This window comes from Lolium perenne, chromosome 1 (genome assembly GCF_019359855.2).
Source record: "Lolium perenne isolate Kyuss_39 chromosome 1, Kyuss_2.0, whole genome shotgun sequence".
Classification (NCBI taxonomy): domain Eukaryota; kingdom Viridiplantae; phylum Streptophyta; class Magnoliopsida; order Poales; family Poaceae; genus Lolium; species Lolium perenne.
In genome coordinates, this window is record NC_067244.2 from 222,643,429 (window position 1) to 222,663,919 (window position 20,491).

A 20,491-nucleotide genomic window follows, 5' to 3' on the forward strand; every position below is an offset into this window, starting at 1 on the left:
TTAATGGAAAAGAGATACCATCAAAGTCGTTGTAGTATAGTGGTAAGTATTCCCGCCTGTCACGCGGGTGACCCGGGTTCGATCCCCGGCAACGGCGATATAGTTTTGTTTTGGAAATTTTGCGTCACGCGTTTTTTTTACAGCGTTTCTTTCTCCTTTTGAAAGTAAACCCTCCAGGAGTCCAGGTCTAGAATTCGAGTCAGTTTCGCATTGGGATTTTTTTAACAAACAGTACGCGTTTCTTTCTTCTTTTGAAGAAGCAAACCCGCCAAATCTGACTTCGAGTCAGTTTCGCATTTGGACACGAGTTGGTTTCGGATTTGGGGCGCGACAGGAGTTCATAAAAAGGCGAGCAACATGGGTTAGAAGCGAACTCTTCAGACGCCACCGTGAAGAACACCAACTAAGCTCGATCGTACGTGCCCTAACTCGCACCGCGGTCATTCGGGACGCGACGGTGCCGACCGATTGATCGATGGAGGAGGTGGTTTCCCTGATGCAGAGCCCGGACGACTCCGCCGGCGCGGCTGCCCGGCCTCAACGCTACATTCTCGCGCTTGCGCGGCCTTCGGGTCTCGCGTACGACGGGGAAGAAGGTGATCAGGCCGTTCTAGAGAATGGGAGTCAGACGCCGGATTCCGATGACGACGATGTGGTGTCGTGCGATTGCGCGCAGTGCCGGCGCGAGCAGGAACCAGAAGAGGAGAGCGGGGACGACGGCGACGGCGAGGAGTTCTACGACAGCGACGACGGCAGCTACTACTCGTACTACGAGGAGAGGGACGCCGAGGTGGACGTGCCGCTGAAGATCGAAGACGGAGGCGAATCGGCCGAGGCGAGCGGCGCCGGCGGATCGCAGTCGCCGCTAGTCCGGTCGCGCGTCGTGGTCCCCGAAGGGCGGTTTCTTGGGCCGCGGTGTTTCGCCTCAGCCGGGAGCACGGCAGGGTTCATGCGCGTCGCGTTCGTAGAACCGGCCGCCGGGAGCCAAGAAGAAGAAGGAGGAGGAGGAGGCAAGCAGATCACGGTGCTCTACCGCTACACCCACTTCTGGGCGGCGTCCGACGGCGGCGATGGCTTGGAGGTGTGCGGGAGCACGAAGCTGCACCAGCTGCGGTTCGTCGTCCCGCCCGCCGGCGACGCGGCGAGCTCGCTCCCGTGGGCCGGGTCGTCGCTGGCACCGCTGATATACCCCGCCCACCAGAGGAAAGAGCTCCAGGCGCTTTGGTCGAGACTGGTCTCGGAGGTGGCCGTCCCGCCGCGGGCCACGCGCGTACAGGTGATCGCCGACGTCGGCATCCTCCGGCGCGAGGACCGCACGGGGAGGCGCATGGAGAACGTGCGCGCCGCGTTGGAGGACATGATGGATGAGGATGAAGCGTGGCCTGGGTACCACGTCGCCATGGAGCTGCAGCTACCAGAGCCGGTCGATCTGTGTGTGGATGAAGATGATGAAGCCGCCGCCGGCGAGGAGGACACGTGCTGCGAGCGTCCGGCGAAGCGAAGGAAGATCGTCGCGGAGGCCGCCGGAGAGGAGTGCTCCGTCTGCTTCGAGCTGCTGGAGAGCGACCTCGCCGTGTGGCCAGGGTGCTCCCTGCCCCATGTCTTCCATGGTACGTGCCTGGAGCACACACTCAAGGGGAGCGAGATGTGCCCTCTCTGCAGGCGCAAGCTGTCGGCCGTGGATGAAGATCGCGGAGCACCTGATGATAGATGACGTAGCATGATCTGTACTACAAGTTCAGAAAATGAGCCTTCCTCTTGTATGCAACCTGAAGCCTGGAATATTCTTTAGATTTGTTTCTGTTTGAAAGGATAGCATTCTTTCGGATTAATGTATTCCAGTTCTTCAGAGTACTACTTGTTTTGGAGGCACCACCTGTACAACATTATTGAGTTTAATCAATGGAGAAATGCTTGTTGGAATATCCAGTTATGCATCAGCCTATTTTTTTCTGTGAGGGGGGCATGCGGCCTTTTAGTTTTGAGTTTCATACAAAATGAATGGTCCGGATAAACAAATTGTAGTTCAGTAATCGAGGATCATGTACATCATGTTCAGAGGCTGTCAATGGCCACCCAAGTTTGCAACATATACATACACACACCATATACAACCCTGGGTGTATTTGCTTGCAGCACCGGCGATATACAAAGGAAGCAATGCAAATATTCACAATCATGTTAATGTGTTATATGCGGCATCGAACTGTATCAGCAAACTGCTACAAGACACAGTTGGGGTCTTACACCTAAGCTCCAGAACTCGCTTGAAATTAGGCTGCAATCCTATTTCCTAGAGTGCTACAGCTTTATACCGCCTTTGGGGAAAACTAGCCGTGGAGAGTAGCAAAACTGATACGGATGAGGCTGAGTGCTGTCCTGAAGGAGTATCACTCGATGTCCGTGACATCAGCCTCGATGTCTACAATCGTTCCAGGACCAGAAGGCGCCTTTTCTGCATACATCAGGGAACAGTGTGATTATTAGTTAACTATGGTGAAGGAAAAATGTGCTCGAAACATACGAATGTCTAATTTAAATAATAGCTGAAACCAAAATCATCTCGTAATATGCAGTGGCCAACAAAAGTGTACAGCCTGTCGAATAAAGGTGTACAGAATAGCAGTATGATACAACCTGAGTTCATTCTCTGATGATATGTGGTATTTATCAGTCTTAGCAATAATTCTAAACATATGACATGTCGAAAAAAGTATTTGACATGAACACATGTCATTAGTGTCTTTTTATTTACTGGTCCACCCAACCTCATATAGATTTTTTTGTGTGTATGACATATGGTATCTGTTTAGTCCGTTACTTTAATTCACATGCATCAGATTATATTAATGTGAAAATGGAATATAGAATAAAGAAAACTGTAACTTGCTAAAAAAGCCAGCATTCATGGTTTATTACCCTCTGTATCTGGGAGCCTGTGAAGTGTAACTAACCAACATGTTGTACATTTCTATGAGTGCCGTTAATGCTTGCTTCTACAAATGTATGCAGGGCATGGCTACTGAGAAAATGAATCACCTAAATGGCACAAATTCAAGCAATATGAACGAGTCATATCACGTTTATACCTTTTGATCCACGATTGAATAACTCATTGAAGGCTTGTGCACTTGGAGAGGCCCTTCCAGATGAAAAGCTAGCAGATTCTCTGACAAACTTATCATCCTGAACTGTAGCATGTACAATGATGATTTAGTTCGAACAATAGTCTCATCTAGATAAGAACAGGAGAGATGCTAAACAAAGGAGTGAGAAAACCAATAAATAAATAAATGTAAAGATAAGTATGTTCCATGGGACCCTCGCTGATCCGTGAAGTGTAAACTTTTGAACTTCATAATAAAAGGATGTGTGCATCACTTGATGCAGCAGCCAGGGTTTTACTCCCCTTTTTGAAAAAAAAAAGTATGTTCCATGGGGACATTCAAACCATAAACAAATGCCACAATTCTCCATTCCCCAGTTGACTGATGCTATCACCAAAACTCATGGTTATCTTTTCAATGATAAATTTGCAATACCTATGTAGAGCTTAAGAAGGTTTCAACTATAAAACAAAGACAACCCTGTTCCCATACGGTGATTCAGATGTATCACCAGATGTGCATGTTCTAAAAACACTCATGCTTAACTCTTTACTCGAATAAAAGAACAAGCTCCGCTCTGTAACTATTCCCAGCACAGAACAATAGTAGTGGCTGTGCAAATGCTTAAAGGGCAGCATAAGGCAACAAAGAATTAAGTGCAAGTATGTTCTTAAGATTAAGCTCAAATTAATTTGGCAGCACAATTTCTAGCTGAACAGAAGAACCATCCATGCATATCAAACTAAAGGTCTGAAAATACCAGTCTCATGAAACATCGCATAGCTAACAGCCCACCAGCTAAATTTTCCAGTAGTAGAACTAATATGGTCAGAATAAACATGTGCGGCTAGGAGGTAGTTCTTCTTAGTCCGTTATTCTGCTAGCAAATTGGATAAACAGAACACAAATTTAGCTTACCAGAGAAAGGTTGAGTGCAATAAGGACAGAATTGTGGACCATTCTTCAAAGACGTCCTATATTAGACAATCAAATTATCAAATTTCATCTCAGTTGCAGAACTGGCCAACTTAAGATATTATTTCTTGTGCTTACTTCAGTACCCGGAAGCTTTTTCCACAGTTGGGACACTGCCAATAACAGAAACAAGTTTGACAGTAGAATATCAGCTAGAGTATTAACATTGCGCAAGAAATAACAAAGTCTTTGTCTGTGTTAGTTAGGAACAAAATTGATCATCTTAAATAAGTAACTACAAGTACAGTAGTCGGAGATCCACAATTAAAGAATAAATTGGCTGAACACTACATTTATGGGCAGACTTACTGTAACATCCCAAGTTTCAACAATAATAAACAAGAAAGACAATTTCCCCAAACTCAAACTTTGCAATTAACAAAAACTTTTTCTATGCATATAGTGCCACATATAGATTCATGCATTTGAGTGATTTTCTTTTGTGCAATTGCCATGATGAGTGTTAGTATGCTTATCAATTGCTATTTGAACCCTAACAAAGATCATCAAACCCTAGTTTGAGGGGAAAGGAAGAAAATGGGAAAAACCCATATTTCACTTACATACACAATATGCCAAATTGCAAATCTTCACCCTAGGCCATAATTGCTTGCCCCCTTGCTTGTAAAATACTTCAATATGATAAACTAACACAATTGCATCCTTGGATCAAGAATCAAACACAAGAAAATCAAAATTTCTACATACATATGATAATGGTCATATGGCCCAAAAATATTTTCTTCACTACTTTACCCCTCTGGTTTTCTCAATTCTTAAACTAAACTTGGTCAACCAAAGCCATGTCATCCAAGACCATGTCAAGGTGAGTAACTTTGATGTTAACCACAATGGCCAGAGTTGACTAGGTTGACCAGTAGGGATTTGACAAGTGGTGATGTTGAAACAATGTGAAGATAACCTCAAATTTGAAACTTTGCAAAACAACTCCAAAATGAACACCACCACCACAAATCTTTCACATTAATTATATAAATGAGATGTACCAAAAAGATTTCCAAAATTCAACCAAAAGTTTCTTGCGGGCATTGTGCCGAACACCTTGCAGGCTTTGTTCCAGAATTGTGTTACCTCCTATTACACGATGGTTTTTGGCCTAAACCTCTTTTTCTGGTGATCATCAAGCATCCCTGCATCACCTGCATCACACCAGTACCTGCCTTGGTCGATTAAAGTGAGGGAAGGGGGAGAGAAACCCTAAACTAGTGGCATGCCGTGGCAATGCCGGCCACCATGCTTTCTCTCTCTCTGGTCCTCTCCTCTCTGCACCACTTTGTCCTGGAGAATCCCCTTGCATTGCTGATCATCACGGTGCCCAGCTGGAGCTCGCGAGAGGCTGGCATTGGCCAAGCCAGGACGTGCCCAGCACGCCCAGTACATGCCAGCCAGCGTGATCACCACGCTCTGGAGCGCGCCAGTACGTCGGGCACTCGAGCGACGCCGTCCTCCTCCTGCATCTCTACGCCTGCGTCGAGCATCGCCTCCCTGCCCTCTACACCCTAGACATACTCGAACGCCTGCCGCCGCATGGTCACCGTCGTCCTCGCCGGAGAAGTACCGCGGGTACTGCCGCACTCGAAACGAGCCACCGATCGATCCCATCTCCCTTTTCCTGCGCCAGCTGCACCTAGCGCATCGCCAGGACACCGCCTACACGCTGCCGTCCTTGCCTTGCCCTTTGGATCGCCACACGAGCCGCGCCATGGCCGCACCCCCACAGTACCTCACGGCCATCTCCGCCCGCTATAAATAGAGGAGCTCTGAGCTCCATTTCTTCACAACATCTGCTCCCCTCTCATCCCTGCCTCCTCTCCACCCATCAATTTGACACCACACCGCCGGAGCTGCTCCAATCGCAAGACGAAGGCCGCCGGAGCCCGCAGATCATCGCCAACGACTGACGCCTCCCCACGCCTCGCCACTGCTACCAGGAGCTCCAGCATCGTCGACAACCTCGCCTCGCCACCAACAGAACCCCGCGGGAACGCCGGTAAGGCCGTCGACCCCCTACGTCCGCCGCCAGAACCTCGCCTTCTCGTCGGAGAAGACGACGATTGCTGGCCGTCGATCCCTCCCCTAATCCAACGCCTCTCAGCGCGCGTACCGTTTCGCGTGGTTAAGAGCCACTGACGGGTGGCCCCCACCTCGTCAGGGCGGCCCAAGCGCACCAGTTGCTTGTTGGGCTGCGCGGTGCGAATTAAAACCGTTTCGGCCCAGTAGTGTTTCCCGCCTAGCCCAATATTTCAAACTTAGTTTTATTCATAATGAAATTTGTACTGCAGATGCTTTAGTAATTTTTGAATAGTTTGAAATCTACCAAACCAAATCTAACAAACTTTATACCGTTGGAAAGCCCATGAAATTATCTAACCAATGCCACTGGTCCCACCTCCAAATTCATAGTAGATTTAAATTGATAAAAAAGACAAGACAGGGACTTTTGTACATTCAAACTTTATTTAAAATTTAACCAGAATAGATTTTGAATTGATTCCAATTCCAATAAATCACAAATGATGTCCTCTAATTGATTATGCAATAATATAGACATGTTATTTGTATGATCATGGACTAGATCAAATAAAATGGCTATGTAGTCAATTCTAGTGCAATTAAACTTGAATTCAAATTCAATAAGTAATATGAGAACTACCCTCTCATTTAAATCTTGATCCTAAGTAATACAACCAGAGGGAATGACTTAGGCTAATGAACCTCTGATAATTATTACTTAGAGATTTTAATTCATTTAAATGTTAAGTATTAGAACTATGTGAAGTGTAGCACTTCAATTAAAATTACTCACATATAATAGATATGAAATGTTGACTTTGGGGTCAACCTATATTTCATACCTTATTATTATATGAAGAGATTAAATCTTAATATGAGGTAATGAGAAGAAATTATTTCCTCTAAGGATCTACATACCAAATCTAAGAAATAGGAATAATGAGAGGAAATTATTCTTCTTTTAAATAAAGACTAATCCAATAATCCACCATGCCATGTGTGATTGATGATAGGATTAGTGTGAACTCTTTTGAGTGTTTCTAGTTTGGTATGTGAGCTTGGTTTAGTATTTATACCTCGTATTCGTATATAGACGCTAGTAACGAGGAATACCAAGAGGAGGAGGCCTACTCTCAGGAAGAAGAAGAGAACTTCGATAACTACTCAGCTCAAGGCAAGCTAACCCTTGCTAAACACAAGTGCTTAGCTCTACAAGAGCAAAGGCACCATCACACTTTACTTTTATGTATTACCTATCCCATGTTTTTTTACTTACATTTACTTTTGCTTATTTATTTCAAAGTACTCTTTGATTTATGATTCACTTGGTCTAGAGTAGAACAATACTTGAAGTTAGATTAGCACAAATCAAGGCTAGATAGCACCCCTCATATAGTTGCTAGTGCTAATCAATTAAAATTGACTACTCTAGATGGGAACATAGTGAAGTGAAATGACTTTGAAAGAAAGTAAAGTGGAGGTGGATATGAACAAGAGAAGATGGTGATTTTTGATAAAATTGATGATTGGGTTTGAATGCGATACCCTTCCAATTATACAAGTACCCCCACAATACCTGATTATGGGTAGGGCTTAACTAGAAACTTGTGTATGTTAGTATGGGTTCCCTCTAAACAAGCATCATAGGGGTTACGCCGAGGCTGCCTCCGTTAAATGTGGAATGATGTTAATATGAGGTGAATGTACGGCCCAAGCCCTGTGCAGTTCCCGGGTTAACTGCGGTTCTCACCGGGAGGCCAAGCTCATGGGGAGAGGTGCTCATACTAGCATATATAAGTGAAAGGTTATGGTTGATGATCCGCGTACTGTGTTACGATGATTCGGGGTTATCCTCGACGGATGAAATCAAAAGTTGTGGCACAAGAGTACAACCTCTGCAGAGTGTTAAACCTATTCGAATAGCCGTGTCCACGGTTACGGACGATTGGAAAGGCCATACTATCTCCGTTATCATTAATATGTTTTGATCTTAAAAATGAATGGTGAATTGAAAGGTGATGTTGTGGTGAATCAATATGAGTTGTGGGAATGACACTAATGTTCCCACTTGAGTCAGTCTAGCACATGACAAGGCTTTACTAAATGTTTATCAAACTAAAACTTGGCTTTATGCAAATAAACCTAGAGCTTAGCACCCCCTTATTACCCTTAATGAGTAATTATTGTAGAGTTAGTTTGCGAGTACTTTAAAAGTACTCATGGCTTTGCCCTGGCTATTCAAATGCCAGACTATGAAGGAGAGCACCAGTATCAGGATGACGGACAACAGGACGTCTACGATAACTAGGATCATCTTCTAACGTCAAGCGTTGCCTGTGGAATAGATAGTCCACTACTACTTCGCTTTCGCTACTATTTGTGATGTTGAACAATATATTCGTGTAATATTGGATCATGTGATCTATGGTTGTAAGATAATATGTGTTGTAATAAATGATGACTCTATGCTACTTACTATTATGTCTCGCAAAAACATTATTCCTGGGATTGCGATGTACGGCATAATAGGCATCTGGACTTAAAAATCCGGGTGTTGACAAGTTGGTATCAGAGCCATTGTTTGACCTTAGGAGACCCTAGTTAGAATGGACGCTCAAAAACTTAGTTTCAAATTCCATGAATTGACTAGTTATGAAAATTTTATTCCCTCTTACCTTGAAGAGTCTTTGGCAAACTTTAAATTCATGCTCTTTCTTATGAATGAATTTAAAATTTGGAACACTTGCACTTCTCTAAATTAATCATCTACTCCCTCTACAGATGGATCACGTCGTTGATGCGCAGCCCTTTCTCCAGACTGAGTTCTATCAGTTGGGGAACGGTGGAGAGATCATCTTCGAGAGGGACCTCTTCTCCCTCTCAGAGTTCCTCGGGCGCCCACCACCGGAAGTCTTTGGTGGAATGATCAATGACCAGCCCGGTGGTCAACTCCAGTGGGTGATCATGGTGGATCTTCGTGGAAGGTTCACGCTCCCAATGAGCGCAAGGATCCAGTTCTCCTTCCGGGAGAACAACTGGGCGGATGGTCTCGCACGGGGACTTCAGGAAGGGCTCGCACGTCTGTGCGGGCAAAACTTCATGGACTTCGAGGATAGCCGCTTTGTGCACTATGCAAGGCACAACTCCCTCGGGGTGCCAATGAACCTGCCGTCGCACCCGCAACTTCGCCACCATGTGGATCATCTCGACTTCATGTTGAATGAGACCCGCATCGACCTCGACAACTCCCGCGAATACGCCAATCACACTCACATCCAGTTGGCGCAGCAGGCGGAGACCATCAAGGTCATCGCCGGAGAACGCAGGGCACTCCGCCGTGCCAACCAGAAGAAGGACTACGCCATCAACCGCCTCAAGGCCAGGATCGCCACTCTGAAGGCGACCATCGCCACCCAAGCTGAACAGATCCTGGAGCTGGAGGGCGAAGGTGAAGGGGAGAACATCCAGGGGGACGGCTACTCCTACGTCAGCAACGACGACGACTACGAGGAGGAGGAAGACGACGACTGAGTTCCACCCTTACGAGGATGGCCACGAGCACCTTCGCCGGGGTAGACAATGTCTACCCTATCAACGTCGATGGCGAGTAGTCCCGTCTCGAGCACTTGCGTCCCATGTTATGTATCGGTCCTTTGTACCCGCCCCATGTATCGTAGTTTGTTGAAAGGGTTCTTCAAACCCTCCTAACATTTGGCTTGTAATATTTGCTACCTCCATGACTATGTTTGTGTGTGTGTAATATTATTATATTTATGAAATCAAGTTTTAAGTTGTGTGAAATTTTATCCCAAAATGAGCCATAGAAATTTCCCTCTCATCTCATGATCCCTATCACTGTTCGATGGCACCCCCAACTCGCAGCGAAGCCGCAATGCCGCAAATGCCGCAACAGATGATGGCAGAGAGAGAAGCAGAGAGAGTTGACCGTCAAGCCAATCTAGCCGCACTTCAGCATTGCTCAGGGCAATCAAGGCCACGAAACCACGACCACCCAGGGTCGGTCGAAAAACTTCCAAAACACCAATCCGCCGGTGTTCAAGAAGACGGAGGAACCCCTCGATGCCGATGATTGGCTCCAAACCATGGAGAACAATCTCGAGGTTGCCGGAGTGGAGGACAACGAGAAGGTGTTGTTCGCCACCCACTATCCGGGCCGGACTCGCACGTGCCTGGTGGACAAGTGCTCGCGCATTAAATGCGGGGCAAATGATGACTTGGGAAGACTTCAAACTCAAGTTTAGCAAGTATCATGTGCCCCGGCTTGATCAAGAAGATGAGGGATGAGTTCGAGGAACCGAAGCAAGGCGTAATGACCGTGGTGGAATACCGCGACAAGTTCCTCACTTTGTCAAGGTACGCCCGATGAGACAGACACCGTCGAGAAGAGGAAGGAGAGGTTTACGAATGGACCGCACGATGAGATGCAGACCGTGGCCGATCAATATCCCCTTTGCCGACTTAGAAGCCCTCGTTGACTCCGCCATTCGGATGGAGGGGAAGATACACCAAGCCAATGAGAACCGCAAGCGCCGTTTGATGAACCAGAGTGGGCCCAAAGCAATAACCACAAGTATCGCCACTCAAGTGGTGGGTTCATCCCAAGAAACAACAAGCCCCCAATGCGTAATCCACGTCCGAGTTATCGTAACCGGAGTGGAGGAAACCCTGTGCCAGGAGGCCACCACAACTACAACAACAACAACCACAACAACAACTTCAACCGCGCTCCACCTCGCGCCCCAACAACAACTCCAACACCGCTCCAAGGACTCGGGAGCAATGCCGTTCCCATCACCCCCAAGGACAAGTCCACCTACAATCGCTACGAGTGCGGAGTGGCGGGGCACTTCTCCTACGAGTGCCCCAAGAAGCTCGCCAAGACCGCCGCCAACACCTCGTGCCCGCTCGGCAGCGGCGTCGCGTCACCACCAACAAGAAGTTCGCCCCCAACAACCCGAACAACCGCAACGGCCGCCTCTACCACATGAATGCGAAGAAGCTCAGAAGCCCCAGACGTTGTGCCGGGTATGTTCTCTGTTAACTCAATACCCGCAAGAGTGCTGTTTGATTCGGAGCATCGCATTCGTTTATTACCGAAGATTTTGCATGCACTAGTAAGATTCAACCCATCAGTTTGAAGCATGTCATGATAGTTCAAATACCCGGATCAACAACTAAAGCTAGAAAAATTTGCAAAGATGTGCCTATCGTAATTCATGAAATAGAATTTTATGCAAATTTGATTGTTCGGGAGCCAAAGGTTTGGAAGTAGTCCTAGGAATGGACTGGATGGCGAAACATCATGGATCGATTGATTGTGCCAAGAAGGCCATCACCATGACTAGTAGCTTTAGGAATCATAGTCGAACACATATCTCGAAAGGATGCCCGAAAGTTTACCCGCAACCAAAGCCTAGCCAAACCCACCTTGGATCAGATCAGTGGTCGTCTGTCGATACCTCGATGTGTTTCGGATGACCTACCCGGTATGCCCCAGATCGGGATATCGAGTTTATCATCGAGCTAATCCTGAACCGGACCGATAGCCCGCAGAGCCTATAGCATGAACCCGGCAGAGTTAGTGGAATCGAAGAAGCAATCGGATGATATGCTATTCAAAGGTCCGATTCAACCAAGTGCGTCACCTTGGAGATCGCCGCTTTGTTTGTGGATAAGAAGGATGGTGCCACTCGTTTGGTTACGGACTACCGTAAGCTTAACGATGTCACCATTAAGAACAAGTATCCGTTGCCCAAGATAGAAGATCTGTTTGACCAAATGACCGGAGCCCAAGTATTCTCGAAGATTGATCTCATGCGGACAGGATACCATCAGCTGAAGATTCGTGCCACCGATATCCCCAAAGCGCCTTTACCACTGAGATATGGATTGTACGAGTACAATGTCATGTCATTTGGATTGACCAATGCCCCGCTTACTTCATGAATCTCATGAATAAGATCTTTATGAACTTCCTGGACAAGTTTGTCGTTGTCTTCATCGACGACATCCTCATATACTCCAAGTCCGAAGAAGAACATGAGCAACATTTGGAAGTGGTCCTAGATACCCTTCGGGAGCATCGATTGTATGCCAAGTTCGGCAAGTGTGAGTTCTGGTTGAAAGAAGTAGGATTCTTGGGTCATATCTTGTCACCGGAGGAATTGCCGTTGACCCGCAAAAATCAAGACTGTTGAAGAATGGAAAGCCCCAACCACTGCATCAAGTCCGTGCATTTCTCGGATTGGCGGGATACTACCACCGATTCGTTGAAGGATTCTCAAGCATAGCAAGACCGATGACTCAATTGTTGAAGAAGGACCGGAAGTTCGACTGGACCGACAAGTGTGAAGAGAGCTTTCAACAGCTCAAGCTAAGATTGACAACAGCCCCAATATCGGTTATGCTTGACATTACCAAGCCCTTTGATGTGTCTTGTGACGCCTCCAAGATTGGTCTTGGATGTGTGTCGATGCAAGAAGGCAAAGTAATATCTTACTGTCAAGACAGTGAAGCAAGATGAACAGAACTATCCAACCCATGACTTAGAACTAGCAGTGGTCTTAGCACCGAAAGTATGGCGTCATTACCTCATGGGTAATCGATGCGAGGTTTACTCGGATCACAAGAGCACGAAGTATATCTTCACGCGAAGGAGCTGAATATGAGACAGCGCAGATGGATAGAGTTAATCAAGGATTACGACATGGAAATCCACTATCACCGGCAAGGCCAATGTGGTAGCGGATGCTCGAGTAGACCGCCGTGTCGGTTGAACTCCATGTTAGCAATTGAGCAACCCAGCCTGTTTGAAGAGTTTGAACAGTTTAGACTGCAACTAGTTAGCGAAGGATACCTCGCCAGCATTGAACTCCAACCCACCCTGATTAGTCAGATCAAGGAAGCTCAGAAAGGAAATGCTAGCATTGATGGAATCAAGAGCCAAATAGCCGCCGGAAAAGCACCGGGATTCACCGTGGATGAAGAAGGAGTGCTATGGTATAACAAACGCCTTTGCGTGCCGTCAGATTCAGAGTTGAAGCAAGTTATTCTGAAAGAAGCTCACGACACCCTATACTCCATTCACCCCGGAGGAACCAAGATGTACCAGGATTTGAAGGAACAATTCTGGTGGCATGGAATGAAGAGAGAGATTGGAAGCTACATCGCCAAGTGTGACATCTCAAAGAGTCAGCGAACACCAACGCCCCGCAGGACTGTTGCAACCCCTACAGATTCCCGAATGGAAATGGGATTCCGTAGGAATGGACTTCATCACCGGACTGCCCAAATCTAGTAAAGGAAATGATTCCATCTGGGTAGTGGTCGACAGACTAACCAAAGTCGCCCACTTCATCCCCGTCAAGACCACCTATCAAGGACCGAGACTCGCCGAGCTATATATCTCAAGGATAGTCAGCCTTCACGGAACCCCGAAGTCGATAGTATCCGACAGAGGATCCCAATTCACCTCCAGATTCTGGCAGAAAGTACATGAAGGACTCGGAACTCGTCTGAATTTCAGCACCGCCTATCACCCGCAGACGGATGGATGATCGAACGAGTCAACCGAGATACTAGAAGATATGTTGAGAGCATGTGTGCTAGAGTATGGATCTAAGTGGGAAGACTGCTTGCCGTACGCAGAATTCTCGTACAACAACAGCTACCAAGCCAGCTTGCAGATGGCCCCCTTTGAAGCACTGTACGGAAGGAAGTGCCGTACCCCTCTGAATTGGTCGGAAGTAGGAGAGAGTCAAGTCTTTGGACCAGATATTCTCCGAGAAGCCGAAGAGAAGGTTCACAAGATCCGCGAGTACCTCAAGCAGCCCAATCAAGACAGAAGAGCTACGCCGACAAGAGACGCCGAGAGATGACCTTCGAGATCGGAGATTTCGTATATCTCAAAGTGTCCCCTCTTAAAGGAATGCAGAGATTCCAGCTTAGAGGAAAGCTCGCACCCCGACATGTCGGACCTTTCAAAGTCCTGAGTCGCCGAGGAGAAGTATCCTATCAACTGGAATTACCGGAAGAAATGTCAGCGGTGCACAATGTGTTTCACATCTCGCTACTCCGGAAGTGCTTAGAAGTGTCTGAGAAGACCGAGGTTTTCAAGAACATCGACCATCGAGCTGTGGATATCAACTCAGATCTGACATACCGCGAAGTACCTATTCGCATCTTGGAAGAAGCTTTCAGAACCACCCGTACCCGAAGTATCAAGTTTCTGAAGATCCAATGGAGTAACCACACCGAAGAAGAAGCCACTTGGGAGAGAGAAGACTTTATGAGGACTGAGTACCCAGATCTCTTTAGTACCTAGTTTTCTCTCAGATCTCGGGACGAGATCTTTTGTAAGGGGGAAGGGTTTGTAACATCCCAAGTTTCAACAATAATAAACAAGAAAGACAATTTCCCCAAACTCAAACTTTGCAATTAACAAAAACTTTTTCTATGCATATAGTGCCACATATAGATTCATGCATTTGAGTGATTTTCTTTTGTGCAATTGCCATGATGAGTGTTAGTATGCTTATCAATTGCTATTTGAACCCTAACAAAGATCATCAAACCCTAGTTTGAGGGGAAAGGAAGAAAATGGGAAAAACCCATATTTCACTTACATACACAATATGCCAAATTGCAAATCTTCACCCTAGGCCATAATTGCTTGCCCCCTTGCTTGTAAAATACTTCAATATGATAAACTAACACAATTGCATCCTTGGATCAAGAATCAAACACAAGAAAATCAAAATTTCTACATACATATGATAATGGTCATATGGCCCAAAAATATTTTCTTCACTACTTTACCCCTCTGGTTTTCTCAATTCTTAAACTAAACTTGGTCAACCAAAGCCATGTCATCCAAGACCATGTCAAGGTGAGTAACTTTGATGTTGACCACAATGGCCAGAGTTGACTAGGTTGACCAGTAGGGATTTGACAAGTGGTGATGTTGAAACAATGTGAAGATAACCTCAAATTTGAAACTTTGCAAAACAACTCCAAAATGAACACCACCACCACAAATCTTTCACATTAATTATATAAATGAGATGTACCAAAAAGATTTCCAAAATTCAACCAAAAGTTTCTTGCGGGCATTGTGCCGAACACCTTGCGTGCTTTGTTCCGTAATTGTGTTACCTCCTATTACACGATGGTTTTTGGCCTAAACCTCTTTTTCTCGTGATCATCAAGCATCCCCGCATCACTCCGCATCACACCGCACTCGCCTTGGTCGATTAAAGTGAGGGAAGGGGGAGAGAAACCCTAAACTAGTGGCATGCCGTGGCAATGCCGGCCACCATGCTTTCTCTCTCTCTGGTCCTCTCCTCTCTGCACCACTTTGTCCTGGAGAATCCCCTTGCATTGCTGATCATCACGGTGCCCAGCTGGAGCTCGCGAGAGGCTGGCATTGGCTGCCAGGACGTGCCCAAAGACGCCCAAGACATGCCGCCCGCCGTGATCACCACGCTCTGGAGCGCGCCAGTACGTCGGGCACTCGAGCGACGCCGTCCTCCTCCTGCATCTCTACGCCTGCGTCGAGCATCGCCTCCCTGCCCTCTACACCCTAGACATACTCGAACACCTACCGCCGCATGGTCACCGTCGTCCTCGCCGGAGAAGTACCGCGGGTACTGCCGCACTCGAAACGAGCCACCGTTCGATCCCATCTCACTTTTCTCGCGCCACCGCACCTAGCGCATCGCCAGGACACCGCCTACACGCTGCCGTCCTTGCCTTGCCCTTTGGATCGCCACACGAGCCGCGCCATGGCCGCACCCCCACAGTACCTCACGGCCATCTCCGCCCGCTATAAATAGAGGAGCTCTGAGCTCCATTTCTTCACAACATCTGCTCCCCTCTCATCCCTGCCTCCTCTCCACCCATCAATTTGACACCACACCGCCGGAGCTGCTCCAATCGCAAGACGAAGGCCGCCGGAGCCCGCAGATCATCGCCAACGACTGACGCCTCCCCACGCCTCGCCACTGCTACCAGGAGCTCCAGCATCGTCGACAACCTCGCCTCGCCACCAACAGAACCCCGCGGGAACGCCGGTAAGGCCGTCGACCCCCTACGTCCGCCGCCAGAACCTCGCCTTCTCGTCGGAGAAGACGACGATTGCTGGCCGTCGATCCCTCCCCTAATCCAACGCCTCTCAGCGCGCGTACCGTTTCGCGTGGTTAAGAGCCACTGACGGGTGGCCCCCACCTCGTCAGGGCGGCCCAAGCGCACCAGTTGCTTGTTGGGCTGCGCGGTGCGAATTAAAACCGTTTCGGCCCAGTAGTGTTTCCCGCCTAGCCCAATATTTCAAACTTAGTTTTATTCATAATGAAATTTGTACTGCAGATGCTTTAGTAATTTTTGAATAGTTTGAAATCTACCAAACCAAATCTAACAAACTTTATACCGTTGGAAAGCCCATGAAATTATCTAACCAATGCCACTGGTCCCACCTCCAAATTCATAGTAGATTTAAATTGATAAAAAAGACAAGACAGGGACTTTTGTACATTCAAACTTTATTTAAAATTTAACCAGAATAGATTTTGAATTGATTCCAATTCCAATAAATCACAAATGATGTCCTCTAATTGATTATGCAATAATATAGACATGTTATTTGTATGATCATGGACTAGATCAAATAAAATGGCTATGTAGTCAATTCTAGTGCAATTAAACTTGAATTCAAATTCAATAAGTAATATGAGAACTACCCTCTCATTTAAATCTTGATCCTAAGTAATACAACCAGAGGGAATGACTTAGGCTAATGAACCTCTGATAATTATTACTTAGAGATTTTAATTCATTTAAATGTTAAGTATTAGAACTATGTGAAGTGTAGCACTTCAATTAAAATTACTCACATATAATAGATATGAAATGTTGACTTTGGGGTCAACCTATATTTCATACCTTATTATTATATGAAGAGATTAAATCTTAATATGAGGTAATGAGAAGAAATTATTTCCTCTAAGGATCTACATACCAAATCTAAGAAATAGGAATAATGAGAGGAAATTATTCTTCTTTTAAATAAAGACTAATCCAATAATCCACCATGCCATGTGTGATTGATGATAGGATTAGTGTGAACTCTTTTGAGTGTTTCTAGTTTGGTATGTGAGCTTGGTTTAGTATTTATGCCTCGTATTCGTATATAGACGCTAGTAACGAGGAATACCAAGAGGAGGAGGCCTACTCTCAGGAAGAAGAAGAGAACTTCGATAACTACTCAGCTCAAGGCAAGCTAACCCTTGCTAAACACAAGCGCTTAGCTCTACAAGAGCAAAGGCACCATCACACTTTACTTTTATGTATTACCTATCCCATGTTTTTTTTACTTACATTTACTTTTGCTTATTTATTTCAAAGTACTCTTTGATTTATGATTCACTTGGTCTAGAGTAGAACAATACTTGAAGTTAGATTAGCACAAATCAAGGCTAGATAGCACCCCTCATATAGTTGCTAGTGCTAATCAATTAAAATTGACTACTCTAGATGGGAACATAGTGAAGTGAAATGACTTTGAAAGAAAGTAAAGTGGAGGTGGATATGAACAAGAGAAGATGGTGATTTTTGATAAAATTGATGATTGGGTTTGAATGCGATACCCTTCCAATTATACAAGTACCCCCACAATACCTGATTATGGGTAGGGCTTAACTAGAAACTTGTGTATGTTAGTATGGGTTCCCTCTAAACAAGCATCATAGGGGTTACGCCGAGGCTGCCTCCGTTAAATGTGGAATGATGTTAATATGAGGTGAATGTACGGCCCAAGCCCTGTGCAGTTCCCGGGTTAACTGCGGTTCTCACCGGGAGGCCAAGCTCATGGGGAGAGGTGCTCATACTAGCATATATAAGTGAAAGGTTATGGTTGATGATCCGCGTACTGTGTTACGATGATTCGGGGTTATCCTCGACGGATGAAATCAAAAGTTGTGGCACAAGAGTATAACCTCTGCAGAGTGTTAAACCTATTCGAATAGCCGTGTCCACGGTTACGGACGATTGGAAAGGCCATACTATCTCCGTTATCATTAATATGTTTTGATCTTAAAAATGAATGGTGAATTGAAAGGTGATGTTGTGGTGAATCAATATGAGTTGTGGGAATGACACTAATGTTCCCACTTGAGTCAGTCTAGCACATGACAAGGCTTTACTAAATGTTTATCAAACTAAAACTTGGCTTTATGCAAATAAACCTAGAGCTTAGCACCCCCTTATTACCCTTAATGAGTAATTATTGTAGAGTTAGTTTGCGAGTACTTTAAAAGTACTCATGGCTTTGCCCTGGCTATTCAAATGCCAAACTATGAAGGAGAGCACCAGTATCAGGATGACGGACAACAGGACGTCTACGATAACTAGGATCATCTTCTAACGTCAAGCGTTGCCTGTGGAATAGATAGTCCACTACTACTTCGCTTCCGCTACTATTTGTGATGTTGAACAATATATTCGTGTAATATTGGATCATGTGATCTATGGTTGTAAGACAATATGTGTTGTAATAAATGATGACTCTATGCTACTTACTATTATGTCTCGCAAAAACATTATTCCTGGGATTGCGATGTACGGCATAATAGGCATCTGGACTTAAAAATCCGGGTGTTGACACTTACATCGCTCTGAAGTATATTGCGCCGTGCCAAGAATACAAGTGCGCTGAGACCCACAATAGGCAGAAAAAAAGCGATAAGCTGTTGTCAAAAGAGATGTGGAAAGCTTTAGTTAAGTTACAAAAGTAATGTAACACTATGGATAAAAACTTGAAAGAGAGGACAAGATAGGATATCCTTTTTTGCTAGTATCTAAAATCCAAACTCTCACCAGCATAAACTTATCAATGCTATTAGCACCACAGAGGGAACGGAATGAAGGTTGCTGTTTTCCACTTTACTGGTTATTGTGGAACCCAAATGCTAAATCTCATTAGAATGATTTCATTATGTTGCAGCAACATACAGACTAGCAACCGATGGTAATGCATCTTAATTGGTCTTACGAAACAATACTATGCGAAAACAAGATGCAAACTGTATGAGAATTGGAGGAACCTAAGAAGCAAGTGCGCCGCACTATAAAATCATATGCAAACACACCAAGCAGGTCCATTTCAAGGATTAAGCTGCATACTTTAACAAAAGATTGCACTTTTACTGTTACTGGACCAAACATTTGTCTTCCAACCTTATCTAGTCTCTCTATTCAGATATCAACCAAGTGATACAATCTAGTCACCGAGGCAACATAGTACTGATAGAACTATCGATCACAAGCTACAGATCGTTTCAGAAGAAGAGGCATCGTACCCAGAGAGAGACGATGGCGTCGAGCAGCCACCGGAACTGGCCGCTCACCGCGAGGTACGCCACCAGCGCGACGAAGGCGAGGTTCCCCACGGTCCGGGCGGTTGACCCCTGCCGCCGCCGGCCGCCGCCAAAGAAGGGGCCCTTCCCGGCTCCGGCCACGGCGAGGCGCCGCCTTCCCGCCATTTTCCAGGCCAAGGTCCCGCCTCTCTCCGAGAAATCGCGCCGCAAGAACGGCTTTTCCGTGGAGAAGGTGCCATTTGGAAACCTTGGAGCTGGAGATGGTTTCCTGGTCCTCGGGTGAAGGAGAGCGTAGGAACAGCAGCAGAGCGGAGAAGGGGTGAGAAGAGAGTGTTGGATTGAGGCCATGGGGGGATTGGAGAAGAGTCTCCAAAAAATATCGTTGGGTACTTCTGACCTTTGGTTCTTGTAATTTTGCGTTTTTTCTTTTCTCCCGATGGATTTGATTTTCCCACATTTTTTGCGGTGAAACCGATGGAATTTGGAGACAGCGTGGATGAGAGCGGTCTTTTATCCTGAACATTCTACTCTAACTAAACGTTTTCATTTTGTTACTTGGCGAATAATTTCTTTCGGTAGAAGGCAATCTCGACATCATGTGATTAGTTCACAGTCAGATGATATCATCAAATTTTAGTTGCAACTCATAATTAGCACGAATCATAATGTAAATCAAATGGTGTAGGATTTGACTGGGCACGAAGTTAGTTCTCAGCTAGCAAATACCCTACGCTACTCTCGTGAAGATCTTACTTCCTCCAAGCCATGCCAATCTCCATCAAAGACAATTTAGTTAATCAAACTTTCAACCTAGCACTGTATTCATTTTTTCATATCTCCCAACATAGTAGAATTGTGAGCGAGCCGAATCCCGACCATGTACTTTCTCCTGAATAGCTCCCGTGCAACAAACCTCAATGATGGAAGAGTCAGAGCTGATGGATATCTGAATGACAATCCCTAAACTCGAGAAGCAACACCAAACCA

At 45.8% G+C, this 20,491-nt stretch overlaps 2 protein-coding genes and 1 non-coding gene across 4 annotated transcripts; 2 read left to right on the plus strand and 1 right to left on the minus strand.

Annotated features, from left to right (window-relative positions):
• Positions 1–25: 25 nt before the first annotated feature.
• TRNAD-GUC (transfer RNA aspartic acid (anticodon GUC)) lies at positions 26–97 on the plus strand. Its single transcript has one exon. It is a non-coding gene; the product is annotated as a tRNA-Asp (tRNA).
• Positions 98–475: 378 nt separating this feature from the next.
• Positions 476–1,772, plus strand: LOC127338727 (uncharacterized). The gene has a single exon (XM_051364734.2). It carries the CDS (start codon positions 476–478, stop codon positions 1,712–1,714), a length of 1,239 nt encoding a protein of 412 aa, XP_051220694.1. The 3' UTR covers positions 1,715–1,772.
• Positions 1,773–1,998: 226 nt separating this feature from the next.
• Positions 1,999–19,901, minus strand: LOC127327287 (uncharacterized). 2 transcript variants are annotated; one of them, XM_051354068.2, is made up of 6 exons: positions 19,487–19,898; positions 18,797–18,874; positions 4,161–4,195; positions 4,026–4,081; positions 3,090–3,191; positions 1,999–2,455 (listed from the first exon to the last, which is right to left on the minus strand). In XM_051354068.2, the coding sequence occupies exons 1-6, from the start codon at positions 19,850–19,852 to the stop codon at positions 2,391–2,393; spliced, it is 702 nt and encodes a 233-aa protein (XP_051210028.1). In that variant the 5' UTR covers positions 19,853–19,898; the 3' UTR covers positions 1,999–2,390. The 2 variants fall into 2 exon arrangements, with proteins under 2 accessions (XP_051210028.1, XP_051210029.1); XM_051354069.2 differs by lacking the exon at positions 18,797–18,874 and having other exon boundaries at positions 19,487–19,901.
• Between the last annotated feature and the right edge of the window lie 590 nt (positions 19,902–20,491).

Excerpts from the sequence above, each read along its gene's own strand:
- LOC127338727 (XM_051364734.2), top strand. The coding sequence starts at position 476 with ATGGAGGAGGTGGTTTCCCTGATGCAGAGCCCGGACGACTCCGCCGGC.
- LOC127327287 (XM_051354068.2), bottom strand. The coding sequence starts at position 19,852 with ATGGCCTCAATCCAACACTCTCTTCTCACCCCTTCTCCGCTCTGCTGC. Across the intron at positions 4,196-18,796 it reads GCAATATACTTCAGAGCGAT|TGTCCCAACTGTGGAAAAAG; the intron begins GTAAGTGTCAAC and ends TGTTATTGGCAG. Across the intron at positions 3,192-4,025 it reads TTGCACTCAACCTTTCTCTG|TTCAGGATGATAAGTTTGTC; the intron begins GTAAGCTAAATT and ends TACATGCTACAG.